The sequence below is a fragment of the Oryctolagus cuniculus genome, chromosome 12, assembly GCF_051225735.1.
Source record: "Oryctolagus cuniculus isolate XC-2025 breed Fujian yellow rabbit chromosome 12, ASM5122573v1, whole genome shotgun sequence".
NCBI classification, from domain to species: domain Eukaryota; kingdom Metazoa; phylum Chordata; class Mammalia; order Lagomorpha; family Leporidae; genus Oryctolagus; species Oryctolagus cuniculus.
In genome coordinates, this window is record NC_142878.1 from 8,371,286 (window position 1) to 8,395,057 (window position 23,772).

A 23,772-nucleotide genomic window follows, 5' to 3' on the forward strand; every position below is an offset into this window, starting at 1 on the left:
ACTCGGTGGTTCTATTTGCAGGGTTTTTCTGATAGAAAAAGAAATTGCCCCCCCCCCCTTTTTGGCCAAGCAGAGTTAGACAGTGAGAGAGACAGAGAGAAAGATCTTCCTTCCGTTGGTTCACTCCCCAAATGGCCGCTACGGCCGGTGCTGCGCGGATCCGAAGCCAGGAGCCAGGTGCTTCCTCCCAGTCTCCCATACGGGTGCAGGGCCCAAGCACTTGGGCCATCCTCTGCTGCCCTCCCAGGCCACAGCAGAGAGCTGAACTGGAAGAGGAGCAACCAGGACTAGTACCCAGCGCCCCAACCAGGACTAGAACCCGGGGTGCTGGCACCGCAGGCAGAGGATTACCCTAGTGAGCCATGACGCCGGCCGAAATTGCCCTTTTTAAGTTGTGTCTCATCCAATGTTAAAAACAACACAGGGCTTTCCCAGCGCCAAGCCCAGCTCGAATGGGTGGGTCCCGACTTGTGACGGTTGCACAACTATACCACCATGGCTTCAGCTCTGGATGCAGCCCCTCTGTCTCTTGCTCTGTAACAGTGACAGCTGGAAACGTCTAAAGGTTCATGGAAAGAGGAATTACAAAAAAGTGGGTGTGATTTCCAGCCCTGGCTCCTGATTTGAGCTTCTAAGCAGTGATGATGGCTCAAGTACGTGAGTTCCTGCTACACACATGGGAGACCGGGACTGGGTTCCCATCTCCCAACTTCAACCCAGCCCAGTCTTAGCTGTGTGGGAACTGGGGCAGTAAACTAGAGGATGAGAGCTCGCTCGCTCGCTCTCCCCAACTTTAAAACTATAAGAATAAAAAATTTAAACACCTTTATTTCTCAACATGAGCTCTGTCAAGTTCAAGACACTTTTGTATGCAACGCTAACAGCCTTTTAGACCATCTGTAAAGTGAACATCCTGGGAACCAAACTATGCCCATGCAGGGTTCTCTGAAATGTTAACAGAAGAAAAACGGGTTCCCTTTAAAGGCTAGGCCAAAGGAAGTCAGAAGGAGCCAGGTCAGGACCGTAAATTGTAGGTCTAACGACTCAGAAGTGTTCACAGAATTGCCGCTGCTTGATGAGATCCAGGAGCAGGGGCACTGTCATGTGGACAAGGACTCTCTGGCAAGCTTTCCTGGGCATTTTCCTGCGAAGGCTTTGGGTCATCCTCTCAGAGCTCTCGTCTGATGAGCAGGTATCATCAGTTCTTGGCCCTCTGGAAAGTCAATGAGCCGCCATGACCTTTGCTCTTGACCTTTGCTCTTGACCAGCCTGCCTTTGTTCTGGCTGCACCACGCCCACCTCTTGGTAGCCACTGTTTTGGTTGTGCTCCATCTTCAGGATCATACTGGTAAAGCCAGGTTTCATCTCCCGTTACGATTCTCAGAAGAAATGCTTCAGGACCTTGGTCCCCCCACTTGTTGGAAACCCCCATGGGAAGCTCTGCTCTCGTCTGCAACTGCTCTGGGCCAATGGTTTTGGCACCCAGTGAGAAACTTTGCTGCGCTTTAATTTTTCAGTCAGGATTGTGTAAGCTGCACCATTAAGATGTCCATGGTGTTAACTACTGTTCCTGCTGTTAACTGCTGGTCATCTTCAACTAGAGCACAAATGAGATTAAGTTTTTTTCCTCAGTTTCATACAGATGGTTTCCCACTGTGGCCTTCATCTTCAAAACTCATCCCTCCTGAAAACAAATTATCAATTTGTAAACTGCCAGTTCCTTTGGGTCATTGCCCCATAAACTTTCTGTAAAGCATCAAAGATTTCACCATTCTTCCAACCATGCTTCACAATAAATTTGCTTTTTGTTCTTGCTCCATTTTTTCTATTTTTAGTTTTGAAAAAAGTCCTACTCAAGAATTACATAATTTCCAAACATCTTCCAAAATATAGTATCCTTAATTGCTACAAAACAAATTCAATAAGGAACTCAAATAGTTACATTTCTCTTGTATAAACATACAGAATGCCAAGTAATAATATTTGCCCTATAATGTGAACCGTGTCTTTTGTTCTCACTAAAGACAGCCCGCCGCTTTCAGGCTATTACAACAGGCAAAGTTCCGGCTGAATCACTCTGAAGCTAGCTCAGTGTAGCGCTGGGGCACTTTGCTCACTGGGGTGTCAAACTTTTTTTTAATTTAAGAAACAGAGACAGAGTGAGATAACTCCCATCTGCTGGTCCAGCCCTCCAAAAAGTTCTAGCTGAACCAGGCCAGGCTAAAGCCAAGAGCCAGGATACAATCTGGGTCTCCTATGTGGGTGGCAGGAACCCAAGTACTTCAGCCAGCACCACACTTCCAAGGCTCTGCATCAGCAGGAAGCTGGGAGCAGAGGCTGGGAACCACACCCAGGTACTTCGAGACAGACACAAGTATCCTAACTGGCATCTTAATTGTCAGGCCAAACACCTGCCCTGGGGTGCCAAATCTGAAGTCTGCAGGAGACATGTGGAGCTCAGGGACAGAGTAGTATGTAGGTCTGTCTGAATGTAACAGCAGCAACACCAGCGATTTCTCTATAGGGCCACTTCTCAGCTGACACCTACAAGGCCATGTAAGTGGCTGCCACAGCCACAAACATTGGACTCTTCCCAAAAAACAAGTCCAATTCCATAGGGTCATGGGCTGCATGTGTAGCTGCCATCTGCCCTTGTTTAGGAAGAAAAGGTCAGAACAGAACTAGGACAGGAAGTCCCCAGCGATAATCAGATCCACACTGGTTTCTAACATTTTCAAAGTGGACACCACTGGACAATTCCTCTCTTTGAAAGTGGTGACATGGTGCATATTTCTTTCAATGTTCTAGAAACTCTTCTTGTCCCCAGGTAGTGGAGACAAAGTTAGAAGCTATGGCATCATCTCCTGTCCTTCAGCCTTTCCAACCCGACACCTGCCTGAACCAATTATCTGCTCCCTGAGCTGTACTTTGAGGGGGGCCGATTCCTGTCCATCAGAACTCCTCACTGTTCTCCAGTTTGGGGATGTGACTTGCCAGACTCATGAGAACAGCCAGGCCCTGCCTGCAGCCAGTCACGGAGACAGATCTCCATCACCAGGAGAGGATCCTGCGACTCTCCACGCCAGGGGTTCCTTTCATGCCCCATCACTGCTGAAGCCCCTCTACTCAGATCTTGAGCGATGACCCCATCACCTGCAGGCAGCCAAGTTCAGAACAGATCAGCTCACCAGCCTGGTAGTCACCAACTATACCTGTACCCAGCTCTTGGGAGGGCACCAAACCATCTTCACAGCCGTGGTTCCAGCAACAACAGCTGTGCTGAAAAGAGGACAAGCTCTCTTGTTGCAATTTTAGCAGAAGCCATGTGACTCTTTCCAAACCATGTCTTGTCTTTCCTAGTGCCTGACACTAGACCCTCTTCAGGCATTTTTTTAAGATTTATTTATTTATTTCAAAGGCAGAGTTACAGAGAGACAAAGAGAGACTCGTCTTCCATCTGCTGGTTCACTCCTTAAATGGCCACAATGGCTGGAGCTGGGCCGTACAAAGCCAGGAGCCAAGAGCTTGTTCTGGATCTCCCGTGTGGGTGCAGGGGCCCAAGCACTTGGTCCATCGTCCACTGCCTTCCCAGGTCATGGCAGAGAGCTGTAACAGAAGTAGAGCAGCTGGGACTTGAACTGGAGGCCATGTGGGATGCTGGCACTGCAGGAGGTGGCTTTACACGCTACATCACAGTGCTGGCATCTTCGGGCATGCTGTAAGAAGTTGGGACAAGTTTATTTGGGTGCAAAAGTGTCTGAATGCACACATAGTTTTCTCATAATACACATCTCCCATGAACTCTGTGAAGAGCCCTCATATCTGGTGTGAAATGAAGCAGCCAGGGGAAGGGGAACGCAGCTAAGGAATTCAGTTCACGGCTTCTCAGCATGGACACTGGACACCTTCGCTGAAGATTCTTCCCCTAGAGAGAGAACGAAATCAAATTCAGACATTTGAGATGGCCTCTTGCAGAAAATGGGTATTTTAAAACTGCCTTGCAGGCCGGTGCTGTGGCACAGCAGGCTCGGCCTCTGCCTGCAGTGCCAGGATCCCATTTGGGCACAGGTTCAAGTCCTGGCTGCTACACTTCCCATGCAGCTCCCTGCTAATGCACCTGGAAAGCAGTGGAAAACAGCCCAAGTGCTTGGGCCTCTGCACCCACATGGGAGACCTGGATGAAGCTCCTGGCTTCAGCCTGGCCCAGACCCAGCTGTTGCAGCCATTTGGAGAGTGAACCGGAGGATGGAAGGCCTCTCTGTCTCTAACTCTGCCTTTCGAATAAATAAAAAAATCTTTCAAAAACACTGTCTTGTAGCTGGTGGCCCTCTAAGGCCTGTGCAGCCAGTGGATTCCTGCCTTCACGGAGCTGAAGGGCTGGTTGGAAGACCTCCTGGAGCAAAAGGTGGGCAGCCCTCCACGTCCTCAGGTTCTGCCTCTGCACACTGAACCAACCAGATGCTGGGCTACGTGGTGAGGCCCAGGACGGCTGTCTGTACTTTCTTATTCCCCACACGAGACTCTGTGACAACCACTGACACAGCAATGAGCTTGTACCAGGTGTTGGAAGTCATCTGGACATGACTCCAGGTATACAGGTATACAGTGTAGGTTCTCTACAAATACCATACCATTTCCTATAAGGGAATGGCGTCCGAGGAGCCTGGTTTTTCAGTGGGCCCTGGAACCAATTCCCCACAGACACTAAGGGACACGTGTACAGGCTCAAGCCCCACTCCCAGAAGGAAAACCTGCTGGAGGCCCAGGGCACAGCAGTGGGTGCTCACCACGCCACCAGGCCGCGTCCTGCACGCTCACAGTGGATTCCCCCAATGCTGTCCACACCACTGAGCAGGGCAGAGTGGCCCTAGGGGGCCTCGGGACAGGGACCTCAGCTGAGGACTGGGGATGCAAGGACAACCCTCTGAAAGTAACAACTTCTTCGTGGGGGTTTCTATGTTCATTCTGGAGTGAACGGCTTTCTCCCCAGTGGTGGCGATGAAAGGAACACAGCCATTAGCACCACAGCCCAGAAAACACCAGCAACCAGAAAGCAAGCCAAGAGGAGTTTGCCAAAATTTAAAACATCTGTCCTTCAAAGGACAGCAAGAAAGTGAAGAGGGCGACCCACAGAATGGCATGCACTGGAGGATGTGTACCCACAATACGTAAAGAACTGTCACAACTCAATGACAGGAAGATCTCCCAGTTAAAAATGGACAAAGGATAGCAATGGATCTCTCTCCAAAGACATGGAAGAGCGCCACCAAGCACAGGAAAAGGTGGCCAGCATCCTCAGCCCCGACACACAAATCAAAACCGCAACGACATACGACTGAGACAAGGGATAGTAACAAGCGTCGGATGGGATGGCGGGAAACTGGAATCCTTGCTCACACGCAGCTCGTGGGGACGCAGAGGCGTGTAGCCACTATGAGAAGAAACCTGTCAGTTGCTCCAGAGGTGCGGTACGGAGTTCCGAGGAATCCCACTCCCGGGTGTAACCCAAGACAAAGGCCTGTCCTCACGTGTCAAAGTCCAGCAGCCTCACCGACAACGGTCGGACGCTGGAATCGACCCGAGGCCTGTCCACTGGTGCCTGCAGAAATGCCCTGAACCTACGGGGAGGTGTCATTCAGCAACAAAAGGAAAGGAGTTCCGACACGTGTGCACAGCGATAGGCCTCGGAGACCCCGGGCTGTGCTCACGGAGCCGGCTGCAGGGACCTCTGACAGAGCTGCAGAGAATGGGATCGGGGGTGCCTGGGGCCCAGTCTGAGTGAGAGGGAGAACGTGCCAACCGGCACGGGGCTTCCTCCTGTGCGCCCGGGGTGCTGGTGGTTGTGTGAATCTAAATGCACTACAAAATCACTGAGTTATGGGCTTTGAGTGAATTTTATGGTTTGCAAATTGCGTCTCCAAAGAACTCTTAAAAAGTAACAGGCAGGAACACAGAGATACAGAGATGATAAAACTGATTTAACGAACACGCCACACTCACACAAGCTGTAGGGCTGACCCCTGCACCCGGCCTCACAGGGACACTGACTGCAGCTGCCGCAGGGCGGGGGCTCTCTGAGGCCCAGAAGCTCCTCTCTCACCCTGTGTGGTCGGTTTACATGTCCTTGAGCAAAGACACTACTGAGACGCTTTTGCCAGTGAATTTTCAAGTAAATGCAAACACCAGTGATTGGTCTAAATGGCACAATATCCACAGCACACATCACACGTCGAAGGGAACATCAGGGGCGGGGGAATGGCTGTGGCCGAAGCCCCATGGGAGAGGCACCTGTCTCCCCAGGGCCCTCTGAGGCCCTGCACACTCAGGGCCATGTCAGGGCTGACCCCGAGAAGAACCCCTGCGGCAGGCAGAGGGAAGGTGCAGCCCCTCTGAGCTGACTTGTGCCAAGGAGAGAGGTCCGCGTGGGGACACACTTGCAGTCCTCCTGAGACTCACACAGAGGCCTTGGGGACAGAAGCCACAGGAGGTTTCCGGTTGGGCCTCTGACGCCTCCAAGCTGCCAGGAAGGAGCCTGAGCAAAGGCAGTTCTGCCCCCGACAGCGCCACCTGCCCAGTGAGGCTCCTTCTCAGGCCTCCCAGAGCCTGCAGGCCTCATCTAGATCCCCGCAGAAAGCGCAGCCAGGACCGCATCCCGTTCGCGGTGCACAGGCTCTCGGACCCGGTCCCAGGGAGCCAGGACCAACCCCTGCCTGTGGAGTCGGGAGCTGGGCTGTGTGTGCATCTGCTGAGATGTCCCTGCCCCTGCCAGGATCCTGGCCACCTCCTCCTCCTCCAGCTCAGCCTCACCGGCCCTCCCGGGGAGCCTGCCCTGCCTCCGTCTCATCACCATCTTGCACCTTCTTTGTGTCATCCAGTTTCCACAGGTCCTCTCCTGAAATCGGAAAGGAACCAATGCTATAACATGGCCACCCCGGGCAGTCTGGGCTGGACACTCAGGGCCTGGCCTGGCTCAGCCTCCCACTCTGTCATGCTGAGACTCAGATCGGAGAAGCCAGGCTGGGGGCCCCAGGCAGCCAGGGGGAGCCATGCTTGTCCATGTGAGCATGAGTCTACTGGGTGGAGAGGAGGATGGCCCAGCCTCGGGAGGTCGGAGGGCAGGATCAAGAGCCCCCGCTGGCGGCCTGGGCCCCCAAGGCTCTGCATCGCCGGTTCATGAACTAATGACATCCCAAACACAACTGGTCTGTGCTGGCCATGGCCCTACCCCTTCCTTCTTCCCAAACACTGTGGTGTAACCGACAGTGCTGCAGGGTCCGCGTACGTGAGGCATCAGCAGGAACACAGGACGCCTTCTGCCTCCTCCAGGTTTCAAGGTCTCAGGGGCGGGCAATCTTTCTTCTGCCAAGCACCGTTTGGATATTTATGACACTATTCATGGGCCACAAAATAATCAACTGAACCACAGGCTGCTATAGACAGACTGAATTTCAAGTCCCGCCTGTGGTTGCCTTGGCTGGGCCGGACCAGGTAATCTTGCGGGCTTTATCTGACCTGGGGGCTGGACGTTCCCCACCCTTGAAGGAAAGTCGGGGATGGGGGAGAGGCCAGGTGAAACCTGCTGCGTTCGGTGGCCTGCTGGGGTCAGCAGGCGGCTGGGCTCCCATCGTGACCCGAAGCAAGGGAGCGATCTCTGCCTGGTGGGAGCTGGTGGCGTGTGTGCAGCACCTCCTACAGCCGCTCTACACTCACTGGGAGGTTTTACACCTCAGGGTGGGCTCCTGTACCCCAAGACAGCCCTCCTTCCAAATAAGCAACCGTCACCCACGATGTGCACTTGTAAGCCTAGGAGTTGAAAGTGACAGCAGACTCCCCCAGGATCCAAGAGCAAAGACTTCCACAGCAGGGGAGGGCGCTGCCACCACGACACGTGGGGGCCGGCGCCCGGCCAGGCTTCAGAACCACCGAGCGACAGCAGGCTCCTGGGACCGTGCAGGGAGCACCCGCGCCCAGAACGCAGCTCCACAACAGAAACCTGATTCTACATGCCACGCTCAGCGAGCACCCTGCCCCAGGATTTCACTCTGTGACCCCTCTGCATTATTCTAAAGCCTAAAGCCAGATATCTAGCAGCCTGGGGCTGAGAGGCCGGGAGGGAATAAAGACAAATTTGTCTTGCCTTTGCTCTGTTTGCAAAGACACTGGCTCGTGGCAGAATCCGAAATTCAGATTTTTCAACAATTCTTTAACAATCCAAGCTTCGGGCTGATTCTCCTGTGTTTCCTGTTTTGTTTTGGCTTTGTTCGAGCATGCCTAGCTTACAGCCGAGGGTTGCTGAACGTCCAAGCCCAAGGCTTCTGCACACACAGCCCTCCCCTGGGCAAGGCAGTCACTCAGAGAAAAGGCAGCTCACAGGATAGCCCACGTCACCCTACCTCATGGCCTTGTCCAGTGGCAGACCGTCCGGCTCCATCCTCCTGGGAAGTCTGCCTACCACAACTTGGGTCTTCCTTTGGATTTCCTGTGCACACTGCCTCCCCCAGGGAGAGAACAGGAGAAGCAGACAGGCGTCACGCACAGGGCGGGGCAACAGACCACTCAGTAAGCCATGGGGGCCTTCCCAAATCTACTGACGGCCCCAACCCCGTTCCATCTCCATGACCATCACTTTGACGGCTGCGAGGGTGCCCTTGAGGGGACAGGATGGCCCACCAGCTGTCAGGAGGGAGAGGTGGTGATCCCACGGAAGCCTGTCTGAGCTGGAGCCCAGCTGTCAGGAAGGAGAGGTGGTGATCCCACGGAAGCCTGTCTGAGCTGGAGCAGGATCTGCTCTCCCAGCCACTCGGGCGGCCGCTGGCCTGAGTCTCCAGTTGCAGGCCCAGGCCCTTCTTGTTGCTCACTAGGGTGCTCACAGGTGCGGCTCTCCCTCCCTCTCCTATCAAACCTGTACCAGTGTGGAAAGGGGCGACTTTCGGCCCTGCTGTGTGCCTCCCCATCCCACACCCACAAATCCATGTGGGTGTGGTGTTCAGATTCCTATGGCAAAAAAATACACAGTTCTGCGCTTGCGCTGAAAATACACATGTAACTTTTTTTCTGCTGGAGAATAAATATTACTTGGCTATTATCTATATACAAGTAAAATTTTATCATAGTTACAGAACTGAATTTATTAGCAAAATGTGGCTTGGCAAAATTTAATTGTAAGTTCTCACAGATTCCTGAACACTTTAATTCTCTCTGTCGTGGTGGGGTCTGTGGGACCAAGAGGCTTGGTCAGCCTGACTCAGCACCGTGTCCTTACCCACAGCAGTGCCTGGAGTGGGCACTTGTCCACTGCAGTGATCAGATGAACAAATGAGGAAAACACGAATGCATGGGTGAGCGAATGAATGGGAGAATGAAGTAAATAAGCCGCTACCGATTTTCCATTTTCCTGACATTTTTATGGAATATAGACTAAAGCAAGCTAAAAGCTATCAAATGTTTGCCTCAGTTTTATTCCTAAACAGTCAAGATTCAGTAAGTTGTAAGCAATGAACACACTGACTCGGAAGCTTACGTGTCTGGAGAACCAGATACAGCTAAGTGAAAAGTAGCACCTGTTACCACCCAGGTCTGCAACAGATGATCAGGGCCACTAGAGGGAGCCACACAACCTGTCAAAGAGCAGCACTAGGCAGCCGCCCAGCAGGCCGGGTTTCTGTGCTTGTCCCAGCATTGGGCTCTGTAACCAAACAGTGCTCGCTGCCAGACTGTACAACGGACAATACAGCAGAGCACGCTGAAACGAGCTTAAAGCTGCAATCTCAGAAAGGGACCCACCTCCCCATCTCAAATTTTTCACATGTTTTCTGTACAATCCCTCTGCTTTGAAAAACTTCAGTGTAAATGGAAAAGAATTTTCCCTACGGATGACAACTGAATCCATTAAAAATCCACCTGGAGAAAGAACGTGAAACCATGATGTACAGAGTAGAAACAGATTCCTACAGCAGGCTGCAGCTATTTCCTGCCTCCAGCGACATCTCGGCAAAGAGCATACAGCGGTGACACATCCGCCACATTCCTTCCCATGAGGGAAGTTGAGGCACGAGCAGCCTGGGAAATCACACTGCGTGGAAGTCAGGTCCCGGGGGTCCAGTTTCATGGGTTCCATTTGCAACTGAGGGTAGGAGACAATTGCCCACAAACTCCTTCTCCAGAAAGATGCAAATACTCTGTAAATGGGTTCAGGACCATTAAAAGCCACAGATGTTGTCAAACAGCCAGCACTGAGCAAACCTTCTAAGACCCAGTCCACAAATGAGGCTACTTCAAAACCAGATTTTAAACCATCTGCCAGGAGCAGAAGTTAACTCCCCTTGAAAGGTGTCGAAGCATCCATGCCTATTTAGAGCAGAAAGCTCAGGGCTGGCCCTGGCTCCTGGCTCAGAGATCCACCCCCCACGGCACAGGGAACTCTCCAAGGAGCACTTGGAAGTGAAGGGACACGAGGGACACAGGGGCAATGCGAGAACCCCTGCCTAATTAATGGCCAAGCCTAAGGAGCCTGGCAAGATGCCTGGGGAATCTGTAGCACCGCCTGGCGTGGGAGCTCCAAGCCGCTAATTTCCACCAAGCCAGGAGCAGCCTGGAAAGCAGGACCCGGCGGGGTACCCACGCTCACCTTTGAGTGCATTTGCAGCACCTGCCAGCACTGACTGACAAGCGGCTGCAGGATGAAGCCCAGGAGCTCCTGCGCGAGGTATAACCCTGCCGGGGGCCCTGGAAGATGGAGACAGGAGGCGTGGGTGACATCTGGAACGCCGTGAGTTACACAGGAAGTGAACAGACCCTAACTTAGAACCACTTTCATTTAAAAGTTACAGTCTTACTAATGTAATCACATCCTAGTTCTACTGACGACCCTGCTTTCTTCAAGGACTCAAATGTGCTTCTGAAATGTTCTCTGTGAAAGTCCCAAGCCTGAGTGAATCAAGGTGGAGGGTTTCGCCTCCGACTCCCAGCTCAGTGTCACCAGGCTAGACCCCACTGGTGCTTACTCAGGGACAACCCCCTTGGGTTTCTCCGGAGAAAGCCATCCGTGTCTCTCCACTGTTAGGCCAAGAGGCCCTCCCCACTCTGGGCATGTGGTGCCTGCATTCCTACACATGGTCTCTTCTCTTTCCCTTCCAGCCAGGGAACAGCCAGCTCCAGGCACAAGGGCCGCGGCCTCATCTCTGACACTTGGAAAACCCACAGGCTGGGCAGGCCCCCATCTGGCATCCCTGATTCCTAACTTGGGGTCCTCCGCCACCTCATTAGGATCCTGCCACGGCCGCTCCCTGTCACTCACTCATCTGTAAAGATCCACAGAGCCCAAAACATAGCGCAGCCACCAAACCTATCGCCATCATCATCAATAAGCTCCAAGGCGCTCTGGCCTGTCATCGCCCGAGGAAATCAGTCCCCAAGAGGAGGCAATGCCGGGCACCTAATGAGCCACCTGCAGCTGCAGAGTTGGCTCTGACACTGATAGGAGGGAAGACAGGCCAGCATTTTAATTACAGGCAGTGAACCTGGGAGAGCCCCCACAGCTTCCACCCAACGCCCCGCCTGCAGCCCCAGCCTGCACCCAGTCCCCGAGAGAGGCCCCGCAGGGCAGCCCCTCCCTCCTGCAGACAAAGGCAAAGAGCACGGCCTGTCAGACGCAGTTTGGAAACCCTGAAACCAGCGCCTCTGGGTCCCCCCTGGCTACTTCCTGGGCATCCCAGCCCTTCCTCCCTTTGGGACCTGCCACTGAGGCCCTGTTCTTCCCCCTCACAAACACCACAGGGACCGTCTGGAACAATCCCAAACTGAAGACAGCCTGCCTGTCTGTCAACAGGGAAATAAACAGCACCACCACCCGCCATCTTTGACGCTGCCACTGAGATGGCAAAGCTGGAGCTGGCGCCTGGCCCAGCCGTGAGCACAGCACTTGGGACCCCTGCCTCCCTCTGCACACAGCTGGGTTCACTTCCTGGCTCCAGCTCCGGATCCCAGCTTCCTGCTCATGCAGACCCTGGAAGGCAGCAGGTGATGGCTCAGGTGGAAGACCTGGGTTGAGTGTGTGGCTCCCGGCTTTAGCCTGGCTCAATCCTAGCCATTGCAGATACTTGGGGGAAGAACTAGCAGATAGGAGTCTGTGGCTCGCTCGCTCTCTCTGCCTCTCAGGACAAAACAGTCCCACTTTGTAGAATGCTGCCTGTGCAATGCTGCCTTTTACTGAGTGAGTTTTCCTCCTAAGACATGGGCCTGGGTGACCTACCCAAAAAAGCACCGAGCTTGCACCTGATTTTCAGCTGGACAAAGGGAACTTATCCTGGGTATTTTGATGATCTATTCTAACTGAAAACGGGTCCCTGGCCACAGAGAGTTCATAATTGCTGGATTGAGGAAGATCTTGCTCACCACAAGGGGCAGGGCTTTCCAGAAGGGGAAAGCAGGAGGTGAGGCGGCCGCCCACCGGGTCTCCCCCCCTCCCTGTGTCTCGCCACACCTACCTGGGTCCAATTCCACCCCTGCAGAGCCCTCTGCACCCGACACAGACACTGGGGATAACCAGCCAAGGAGCACAGTTCTCAGTCCTACTCACACTCTCCAAGTCTTGCCTGCTGAAGTTGAACTTTGAGCCAGATGCTGGTGCGCTGGCCCCAGGCCCCTGGGGGCTCCACCTCCCACAGGCGGCCTCGCTCCTCAGGATAGGCCAACAGGAACTGCCTACAGACTGGGAGAGGGGGACATACACGTGAGGCAGGCAGACGCACGCCCCCAGCTCTGTCTCCCTCGGGCCCAGCTCTCTTTGATGTCTTCAGAAATGGCTCCAGGGGCTCCTCTTGCAGCTACACCCCCCCACTCAAACCACCTTCTCATCGGCCAACCGAAGCCACAGGATCCCCCCTGCTCACCTGGCACTCCCACCTTCATCCACCCCATCTGTGCCAGTCATCAGGGGGCTGATCCCAGGATGCAAACGCACACCCCCATCCCCAAACCCAAGGACGCTCAAGTCTCTTCTACAATTTGGTGTTCTGTTTGCATTTCACCTCCCGGCACTGTGACTCCCCTCTGGTTGGCCCTGATGCAATGTAACTGCTGCATCAGCAGTTGTTAGACTTCATCATTAAAGAATCACAAGAACAAGTACACAAGCGATGCTTTTCTCCTGAGTTCGTTCCGTGTGTGGTCGGCTGAGCCCACAGCTACAACCCCGCTGGCATGTAGGGCGGACTGTAGCGTGGCCTGGGGCTTAGTGGGAACTCACTCCTCACAGCTCTGGATGCTGGAGGTCTAAGATCCAGGGGTCAGAGGCTCAGTTTCTCCCTGAGTCCCCGTGTGCACCCCCGGTGCCACCTCTTCTGAGCACACCTGTCACAGTGGGTCAGGGCCTGCCCCGTGACCTCACTTAACTTCAATCGTCTTTGTAAAGGCCCTGTTTACAAATACAGTTGCATTAGAGCTTCAACCTAGGAACCTGGTGGAGGAGGGGAGACACTTCAGTCCTTGATGCCACCCCATCTTCCCTCCTGCACTGTCGTCCCACTCCCCAACCCCCTCCCCCCAAGAACCGTCCAGCTCATCCTCCGCAGACTCCTGGGCTCCAGAGGCCCTGGGAGGCCCGTAGGCTTTGCGTGCACATCCCCAAGTGCATGTTTTCACATGGCAGGGCCCAGAATCCAGGCACGTGGGAAGCCCCTCCTGGCCCCACAGGTGCTAGGGGCCCTTCACCTAGCCCTCTCCTAACTTCTGTGGGACCCAGGGCAAGAATACAGGTGGAGACCTGTAGCACTCAGGCTGGGCACAGGAAAGGCAGGAGACCACCAGAACAGTGCTGGACGTGAGTGTGCATGCTCCGCCCTCCTGGATGGACAAACCACAGGGAGGCCCGTCTCAAATTCAAAATCCTTCGACTTTTGGGGTTCTGCACCAGAATGTGGCAATACCCAGTGAGCTGGCACCCCAGCTCTCAGCCCACCCCTCCTGCCTCTGTTCTCCTCCTGCCTCTGCTCCTCTCATATGTCAGGGCACATCCCCATGCCACCAGCGGCCGAACCTGGAGCCTAAGGGGGTGCAGACTGGTGGCAGGAAACGCCTTCAGGAGCAAAGACCCAGGGGAGACATCCACTGGGGCCCTCGGCAGCCACAGAAAGGAACTGGAGGTCCTGGTACCATGAACCAGTACAGGAGGGGCACAGACCTGGGTGTGTACTCCCTCTTGGAGTACCCACCCTGTGGCAAGGGACATGGCTGACTGAGGGCTCAAAGCGTGGGCTGGGGTAGGAGTCCCTCTCTCCCAGGTGGAGGACGGACTGCACTCAGTGAAAGCCATCGAGGCCACACGTGTGGGCAGTTGCACCTGCCACAGAAGACATGGGATTCACAGTCAGCACCTCTGGCTCTTCCCATACAGGGCTCACAGAGCCCCAGGAGGGTCACGGCTCGGCTGGCACTGCAGCCCCGCACTTGGAACCTACTGTTCCTTGTGGAAAGGGCCCCCTTTACCTACACGGAAGTGGGGGGGCAGGAGGCGGGGGGCTCACTCTGACAGACTTAAAGCAAGGGTGGGGAAAGGGCCTCGGGGTGGTGTGTGTGGTGGGAGACCCTGCAGCCCCTGGAAGCGAGCCTGTGGTGCACTCAACACAGTCAAGGCTCCTCAGGGTTGTAACCGACCAAGAGTGTGAGAACACAAACGACTGGGCCCTCTGGAAGGAAAGCTCGCCCGGCCTTTCTGCCTTTCTCCGTGGCTTCAGAGCAACACTGCTCCCCTGCGCTACCCCACTCCTGAGGCTCACAGACGACTGTGCAACAACAGGGGCAGGGCCTGGAGAGACACACCACACCTACTCTCTCTCTGGCAAGGCGATCAAGAACAGGACGATCATGGCCACACTGGGGCCACTGTGTGCACAGGCACACGGCCTGTGCACTGGCTCTGGCCTTCCCTGTTGCTCCTGGGTCAACGGACATGGCAAGGAGCCAAGGGCTGGCAGTGAAGAAGCAGGCACTGGGAGGGCCTGGCAGCAGGTGGTAGCTTGGGGGCTGCTCTGGATTCTGCCTCTCTCTCAGACGGGCGGTTTGCTTTCCTTCATTTCTAAACCCAGTTGTGTCCCAGACTGGGAAAGGTTCACTTCTTGGCACTGAAGGGTATTTTGTGTGGAAGCATGGACCTCACTGGCATGCACAGCTGTCACTCGCCAGCACTCCCCATGCCTGAGGTGACATTACCTTGGTACATGGCAGGAGAAATGGGGCAGCTGACTCCCAGGGCCTCGTCCTCGGAGAACGTCTCACAGAAGTCCCGCAGCATGGCTGTCCCCAAGCCCTGGCGACGGTGCTTCCTCCTGACGAACACGGTATCTAAGACAGGCAGCAGGTAGCACGCGCCGGTGCCATCGCCACACAGGCTGCCTGCAGGGGTGGCAACAGGCATGCACTGTAGCTGGGCTGGCTGCTGTCCTGCAGGGACCCCTGGGACCCCAGCACAGCCAGCATCGTCGGTCCCACCTGGATGAAAGGTTAGCTGTGCAAGCTAAACAACCAATGCTAACACAGCAGATGATCCCAAACCACCTGTAACTCAAGGCTACGAGGGCAGCCACTAGACCACCGCCCTGAAAGGAAACACGGCAGAGCTGGGATACTGCACACGGCCTCCTCAGATCCTCTCCTCACCGAGGCTTCTGGAGCCAAGGAGACACATCTGGCGACGTCACGGTTCTCCCTGCAAAGGTGAGCCCTGAAGTCAGGTAGTGGGCCAGGTAAACAACCTGGCCTGTCTCTAGGATACGGACTTGTTTCAGAAACTCCAGTTACAGTGGCATGAAAGCATCCCAAGCAGACACAACCACGGGCCCCACTTCCCTTGGAATGGAGTGAGACAGGCTACAGCCAGCATTTCTGCGCTGAGAGCATGATCTTGCAGCCACACACCTGTGTCAGCAACCTACCCAGGAGTCGACTCTACATGGAGCCCACTGCCCCCCTTCCTCACGTCCAAGCTACCCAGGAAGTCGACTCCACATAGAGCCCACTGCCCCCCTTCCTCACGTCCAAGCTGCACAGGAGCCCAGGCCCTGGAGGGAGCAGGAAAACGAAGATGCAGCTAATCCAGATCTCACGGGATGAGGTGGTATTTACCCCTGCCAAGACTCAGAAAATGGGTTATTTCCCATTGCAAGAAAAATGACTCAGAGTCTAATGAGCCAGACTAGACTGTGAAGGTGCACCCCACTGTGGTGAACTGTTCGCAAAACTGGCCACAGTGACTCTCCTTCCTATATCCATGCCCCTTTGCCTGTGATGGTAAGACTCTGCCATCCAGAAATGGGGTCTTTCAACCCTCTTCTCCCATCTCTGGCCCCGTGCCTTGATTTGTGACAGCACATGAGTTCTGAGCCCGGGGCCTCTGTTGTCTCTCAGGTCCCACAGGAGCAAACCCAGGCTACCCTGGAACCACAAGGAAAACCTGGATCAGGAACCCCTGCAGTCCCAGCCAGCCTGCAGCAGCCCCAGGAGCACAGCCACCAACTGTGGGAGCATCAGTGTGGACACACAGCAGGCCTGGCAGAGCCCCGATAACCACCCACCCAAACCACCACCCGAGAGAATGGTTAGCTAAATTCAGTTATTATTTCATGGCAAAAATGAGTGAATAAATAATCTATGGTAAATAAAGAGCTTCGGTTCCCTTGAGGCCATAGTTGGAAAGTACTTGGAATTTCAACCTTCATGTGAAATAATATAATTTCTATGTATATATGATAAGAACGATGTTCCCCAATGGTGAAGTCTTTCCAAGGGAAGGTTTAAAGTCAAATTAAGATACATTTACATTCTTAATGGTATTAAACAGAAGTACAAGCTTAGGGATCTATTTAACAAACGAACTGAAGGCCTGGAATAAGGAAACCTATAAAACATGCTCCAAATGAGGAGAACTCTCACAATCATGGAGTAGAGGCTCAACACCATTAAGACAGCAATTCTTCCCAGATCCATCTGCAAGTTCAAGGCCAGGCCCATCAAAATCCCAGCTGGCTTTTCTGTAAAAATTGATAAGCTGATGCCAAAATTTAGATGAAATGAATTTTTATATTATATGAAAAGAATCTAAAATAACCAAAATAGTTTCAAAAGAGAAGAGCTAATTTGGAAGTTTTATGCTGTCCAATTTCAAAGCTTATTATAAAGTCAAGGAAATCAAGACAGGATGATGCTGGCGCAACAATAAGCAAACAGACCAACAGAACAGAACTAAACCCAGAAATAAGCTCTTACCCTCGGATTTTCAACGAAGACTTTTTAGATATAATTCCAAAGGCACGATCCACGAAAGAGAAACACTGATAAGCTGAACTTCATTAAAATTTCCTGCTCAGCATTTTGTTATGGAAACTCCAACACTAAAGCATATGTATTAGTTCAACTGTCATCAGTGAATGATGTTATTAACAGGGGAATGGGCGTTGCTGCTGGGGAGCTCTGGATTTTCTCCTCAATACTTCTATAAATCTAAAATTGTCCTAGGAATAGCTTAGCAATAGTTATTTTTTTATTTATTTGAAAGACAGTTACAGAGAGAGGTAGAGACACAGAGAGGCTGGTCTTCCATACACTGATTCACTCCCCAAATGGCTGCAATGTCTGGAGTTGTGCAGATCAGAAGCCAGGAGCTGGGAGATTCTTCTCGGTCTCCCACGTGGGTGCAGGGGCCCAAGGACTTGGGCCATCTTCCACTGCTTGCCCAGGCCATAGCAGAGAGCTGGATTGGAAGTGGAGCAGTGGGGACTCAAACCAGCATCCAGATGGGATGCTGATGCTGCAGGTGGCAGCTTTACCCACTACACCACAGCACTGGCCCCTGCGTTAATTATTTTGTAAAATGAGGCTGTAGCCTTACCTCACACCACATACAAAAATCCATTCAAGATGGACCACTGACATAAAACTGCTCATATAAAATTTCTATGGGAAAAAAATTTCAAAACAAAGAAGTAATCTCTACAACTCTGGGTTAGGCAAAGACTTCTTAGATTCAACATCAAAAACACAATTAAGTGACAAATCTAAGTTCATCAAAATTCAACTCCTTGACTTCAAAAGATGCCATTAAGGAAAGAAAAATCCAAGCCACAAACTTTAAGACAATGTTTACAAGTCACATTTCTGATAAAAGACTTATAACCAGATTAAAGGATTCTTAGAAATCAATAAGAGAACAAAAAACTGATTAAAAATGGACAGAAGATTGGATGTCTTTCTTCAAAGACATTCAGATTGCTCATTAGCTATGAGGAGATATTTGACATCATGAGTCATCAGGGAAATGCAAGTAAGACCCACAAAGAATTGTGACTTTGGCTTTCTAGAACGACTGCCATCAAAAAAGCCAAACAATAAATGTTGACAAGGATATGGAGAAATTGGAACTCTCATATGTTGCTGATGGAAAGGTACTCATATAATGATACAGTCACTTTGTGAAACAATTTGGCAGTTACTTTAAAAGTTAAACTTAGCTTACCAAATAACCCAGCGATTCTACTCCTAGGAACCTCCCCAAGAGAAATGAAAGCATGTGTCCATATAAAACATGGAAGCAAATGTTTGCAGCAGCATCATTCATAAAAGCTAAAAACTGGAAACCATTTATCAACTGATAAATGCATAGGCAAAAAGATGTATAATCATTCAACAGAGTGCTACTCAGCAATAAAAAGGAATGAAATACTAACCCCTGCTACAATTTGCACAGATCTCAAAAGCACCCTGCCCAACGCGAGAGTCTACATTCTCTACCCTCACTGTAGATGACTGCGTGGGAAAGGCCGATAGACAGAGGCGGGGTTGCAGAAGTGGTGCAAACAGAATGACTGACAGCAGATGCCACATCTGGAGGCGATGGAAGTATCCTAAAACTGCATATGGCTAAGAGTTACACAGCTCTCTACACCAACCGAAAATCACTAAGTTGTGTGCTTACACTTGACAACTTTTATGAGCTTTAAAATTTCTACTTCAGGGTCTGGCGCTGTGGCATAGTAGGCTAAGCCTCTGCCTCAGCACCCTGGTTCAAGTTCCAGACGCTGCACTTCCAATCCAGCTCCCTGCTGATGGCCTGGGTAAGCACTAGAAGACGGCCCAAGTGCTGGGGTCCCTGCACCCATATAGGAGACCTGGAAGAAGCTCACAGCTCCTGGCTGTGGACTGGCCCAGCTCTGGCTGTCACAGCTATTTGGAGAGTGAACCAGCAAATGGAAGACCTCTCTTTCCTCATCCCTCTGTCTGTAACTCTGCCTCTCAAATAAATAAATAAATCTTTTTTAAAACAAAATGTCTACTTCAGGAGCCTAGTGGTTAGACACCCACATCTCACATCAGAGTGCCTGGATTTGATCCCTGGCTCCAGCTCCTGATTCTAGCTTCCTGCTAATGCAGACCCTGGGAAGCAGTGGTGATGGCTCAAGTAATTGAGTTCCTGTAACCCATGTGGGAGGCGTGGACTGACTTTCCTGGGTCCTGGCATTGACCCCAGCCCAGCCTTTGCAAGGATTTGAGGAGTGAATCAGAGGATGAGATTCATTCTTTCATATTCATTCATTCTCTCTCTCTCTTTCTCTCTCTCTCTCTCCACCTACCCCCCATCTTCTCCTCTCAAATATTTTTTTAAATTGTATTTTAGGGGGCCAGAACTGTGGCATAGTAGGCTAAGCTTCCACCTGTAGTGCTGGCATCCCACATGGGCACCAGTGAGTCTCCTGGCTGCTCTTTGTCCAATCCAGTTCCCTGCTGATGGCCTGGGAAAGCAGTAGAAGATGGCCCAAGTGCTTAGGCCCCAGAAGATGCTCCTGGTTCCTGGCTTCAGATCAGCCCAACTCTGGCCATTATGGCCATCTGGGGAGTGAACCAGTGGATGGAAGACCTTTCTCTCTGTCTGTAACTCTACCTCCTAAATAAATAAATTTTTTTTTTTAATTTTTGACAGGCAGAGTGGACAGTGAGAGAGAGAGACAGAGAGAGAAAGGTCTTCCTTTGCCGTTGGTTCACCCTCCAATGGCCGCCGCTGCAGCCGGCGCACCGCGCTGATCCAATGGCAGGAGCCAGGATCCAGGTGCTTTTTCCTGGTCTCCCATGGGGTGCAGGGCCCAAGCACCTGGGCCATCCTCCACTGCACTCCCTGGCCATAGCAGAGAGCTGGCCTGGAAGAGGGGCAACCGGGACAGAATCCGGCGCCCCAACCGGGTCTAGAACCCGGTGTGCCGGCGCCGCAAGGTGGAGGATTAGCCTATTGAGCCACGGCGCCGGCTTAATAAATAAATTTTTTAAAAAGTTATATTTCACTAAAGTTTATTTGAGAAGATACAATGAATTATTTTTAAGAATATTATAACAAATCAAGTTGGAAAGGGTAAGAGTAATCTTTCAATGGAGAAATACAGCAGACTCCCCCTTAACTGGTGATCAGTGTTTTCACCAGGAGCAATTACAGAATTATTTTATGCACTCCAGCCCTCCAGTGTGACATGATGAAATAGATATTTCATTTCTCCTAGAAAAACCATAACCTCAGGCTAATTACAAGAAAACATCAGACACATGTAAATCACCATCTACAAATTACTTGACCAATACTCCTCCAGTATCTAGACAATGAAAAACAAGGAAAAATAAAAAGACAGGAAGAGGAGACTCCAGAGACCTGAGGAGTAAGAGTCATGTAGACCTGGAAAGAGAGAAGGCACACTGGTGGGAAATGAACCCACATGGAGACTCTGTTTTGGTCACAGTTATGTAAGACACTGACGCTGGGGAAACACGGGTGAAGGATGCACAGGGACTCTCTGTACTGCCTCTGCAGCTCTTCTGTAAATCTAGAATTCTTCAAAGTGAACAGAGAAGAGAAGGAGAGGAGGAAGAAGAGGAGGAGGAGAGTGGGAGGAAGATGATGACTTCTCTACCAGTCTTTACTGACCACACCTACAGACTGGTAAAATGAAACTATGGCATCAATTCCTAAAGCTGATACTTAACTACAATCCGATTATGAGCAAGGGCTGAGGGAAGAAGCTGGCTGCACACAGACTGACTCTCGAGTGCTCATCAGAACATCAAGTCCACAGGTATCACTGCAACATCACTTGGAATAGCTGGTAGGAACACTGGCAATGATCTGATCCATTCAACCCACTTTACAGACTTGGCCACTGAGCTCGTGAGCCTTGGCTCTGACTGTTCAAGGATGCCCCCTCATCAGGTCCTTGAGTCTCTGTGGATTCACAGATCAAACCTCAACTCATGTCACCAAGTAGCTTTTGGGAGGTCAGAGCCAAGACCCAAGATCCTTAGTGTCCTTTCTTCTTCCTGGCTACTTCATGTGTACCATCACCTTCACCAACTACACAAGCTGTCTCTTTGGAAAATCAAAACAATCTGCTTGGGTAGGTTGCTCTACCCAAACAGAGTAAAGCGGCTGCTCCCCGGGTAAATTATGCAGAAAGACCTGTTACTAGAGGATGACTAGTCGTGGGAAAAACTGGTCATGGGAACAGATGCATGGAGACCACAAGCCAGAGAATTACTGGGGGGGGGGGGGGGCGGCATTGTGGGGTAGCAGATAAAGCCGGTGCCTGCAGTGATGGCATTTCATATGGGTGCCAGTTCAAGTCCAAGCTGCTCCATTTCCAATCCAGCTCTCTGAAATGGTCTGGGAGAGCAGAAGAAGATGGCCCAAATCCTTGGGCCCTTGCATCTGCGTGGAAGACCCAGAGGAAGCTCCTGGCTTCAGATCGGTGCAGCTCCAGCTGTTGTGGCCAACTGGGGAGTGAACTAGCAGATGGGAGACCTCTCTGTCTCTGCCTCTCCTCTCTCTGTGTAACTCTTTCAAATAAATAAATAAATCTTAAAAAAAAAAAATTAGTGTGTGTGCTGGCATGACGATGGGGGCCGGAGTGGCCAAGTACAGACCGATCAGAACATTCTACCCACGAAGCCACAGCAGTGTGTACAACCTTCAACAATGTGAGACAACTTCAGCCACTAATGCTAATGGCAGAAAACAAGAAAGGCTGAAATTTCACACCTTAAGCATCCAACTTAGAGACTGGAAAAGAACAAAAGAAACACAGAACAAAGGGAAGAAGGTAAGAAGAGAGAATAAAATAAAAAAAAAAAAGAACAGAAAAAGGGTGTTTGAAAGTTCAGGAGTTGCTATAGTAGAAAAGGAGATAAAATGCACAAAGTGTATTAGGAATTATATGGTTGAGTTTTAAAAGAAAAAAAAATATTCCAAAAAATTGAAAAAATATAAAGGACACATCCCTAGTATAATACAACTCACCAAAACTGACTCAAGGGAAAACAAAGCAAAATGGCCCCTGAGCATTAAAACATCAATGCAGTAGCTCAAAACCCTCACACACAGGACACACCTGACCCAGGAGGTGCCAGAAACAAAGCCTGCCAAACTCCAGGAGTCTCCCCCAGAGAACTGAACCAGTGAGGACACTTCCCGGCACAGCCTGTGAAAACCGTGCAGCCTTTCCAGGAAGAAACAGGCAGCCCGGCACAGGAAAAACACAAATAATTGTCATCTGTGAACACAGAGGCTAAAAAGGTATACAAACAGTAACAAATTGAACTCAACAAGGTAGACAACACTACATCCCCTCAGGAGCTGGATTCTCTCTCCCTAGTGTGGCTGTTGTAGGGGAGACATGTGGCTGGCCAGGAACTGAGACCAGGGAGTGAATGACCCCTGCACACAACAGGGAGAATAGGCAAAAGCTACCAAAGAGTGAACAACTGGAAACAAACAGGTTATCCCTTAACAATAATGCACCCCTCCAAAAAAGGGGGGCCAGCATTGTGGTGTAGGCTAAGTTACAGCCTATGACTGCAGCCGCTCCAGCTACAGTCCAGCTCCTGCTATGCAGCTGGGAAGGCAGCGGAGGATGGTCCAAGTGCTTGAGGCCCTGCCACACACATGGAAGAAGTGGAAGGAGCTCCAGGCTCTTGGCTTCCACCTAGACCAGCTCCTGCCATTGTAGCCATTTGGGTGGTGAAACAGCAGATGGAAGATTCTCCCTCCCTCCCTCCCTCCCTCCCTCCCTCCCTCCCTCCCTCCTGCAGCTCTGTGTAGCATTTTAGGAAGAACTGCTCTAAAAAGTCCTAATCCAGGTCAAGTACTGCCAGTCAAAGAGAAGGAAGATAGATATTTAGGATATTGATGAAGATATCTGGGATACTCTTAAACCGCAGAAACTCAACATAGAAACAGCTAAGAGTGCTACTTAGCTAAGGATACCATTTAGCTACTAAGGATACCACTTTTAGGTAGCATCCTCTTACGCCTGCCCTGGGCCATTTCACAAGGTTAAGCACCAGACACCGCTGGCACCTGGGGCAGTTGAGCATGCCCTGAGGAAACCCACCAATGGTCTCATGCTCCTGGATTCTGTAGTATTGATGAGGGAAGTTGAAGAAGACACAAATAAATGCACAGGTACTCTGTGTTCATGGTAAATGTCCGTACTACCCCCAAACAAGGACTTCAAACAGCTTTACAAATATGTTCAAAGGATCAAAAATAAAACATAAACTATGAAAGTGAAATAAAATTTTAAAATATTTTCAGTAAACAAAAGCTAAGGATTTGTTCAGCAGAACTGCATGACAAGAAATGCATGGGGAAGTACTCTAACCTGCAGAGAACTGACATTTTGGCTACATGGACCTACACCAAAAAAAAAAAAAAAAAAAAAATACCTCCCAGAATCTTAAAGGGGAAAGTAC

The 23,772-nt window shown here is 51.4% G+C and overlaps 1 protein-coding gene across 11 annotated transcripts in view; it reads right to left on the bottom strand.

The window, feature by feature from the left end:
- Positions 1–810: 810 nt before the first annotated feature.
- Positions 811–23,772, bottom strand: part of FAM169BP (Protein FAM169B) — a 69,693-nt gene continuing 46,731 nt past the window's right edge. For 3 of the 11 annotated variants that reach the window (XM_089311119.1, XM_051822980.3, XM_089311118.1), the window contains 3 exons: positions 15,208–15,390; positions 12,578–12,709; positions 811–3,925 (listed from right to left, as the gene is read on the bottom strand). In XM_089311119.1, the coding sequence (XP_089167245.1) occupies positions 3,876–3,925; positions 12,578–12,709; positions 15,208–15,390 (365 nt within the window). In that variant the 3' untranslated portion in view covers positions 811–3,875. Of the gene's footprint in view, positions 3,926–8,393; positions 8,489–10,486; positions 10,726–12,577; positions 12,710–15,207; positions 15,391–23,772 lie in introns of those variants that run through there. The other 8 variants (XM_089311122.1, XM_089311121.1, XM_089311116.1 and 5 more) reach the window with 6 other exon arrangements.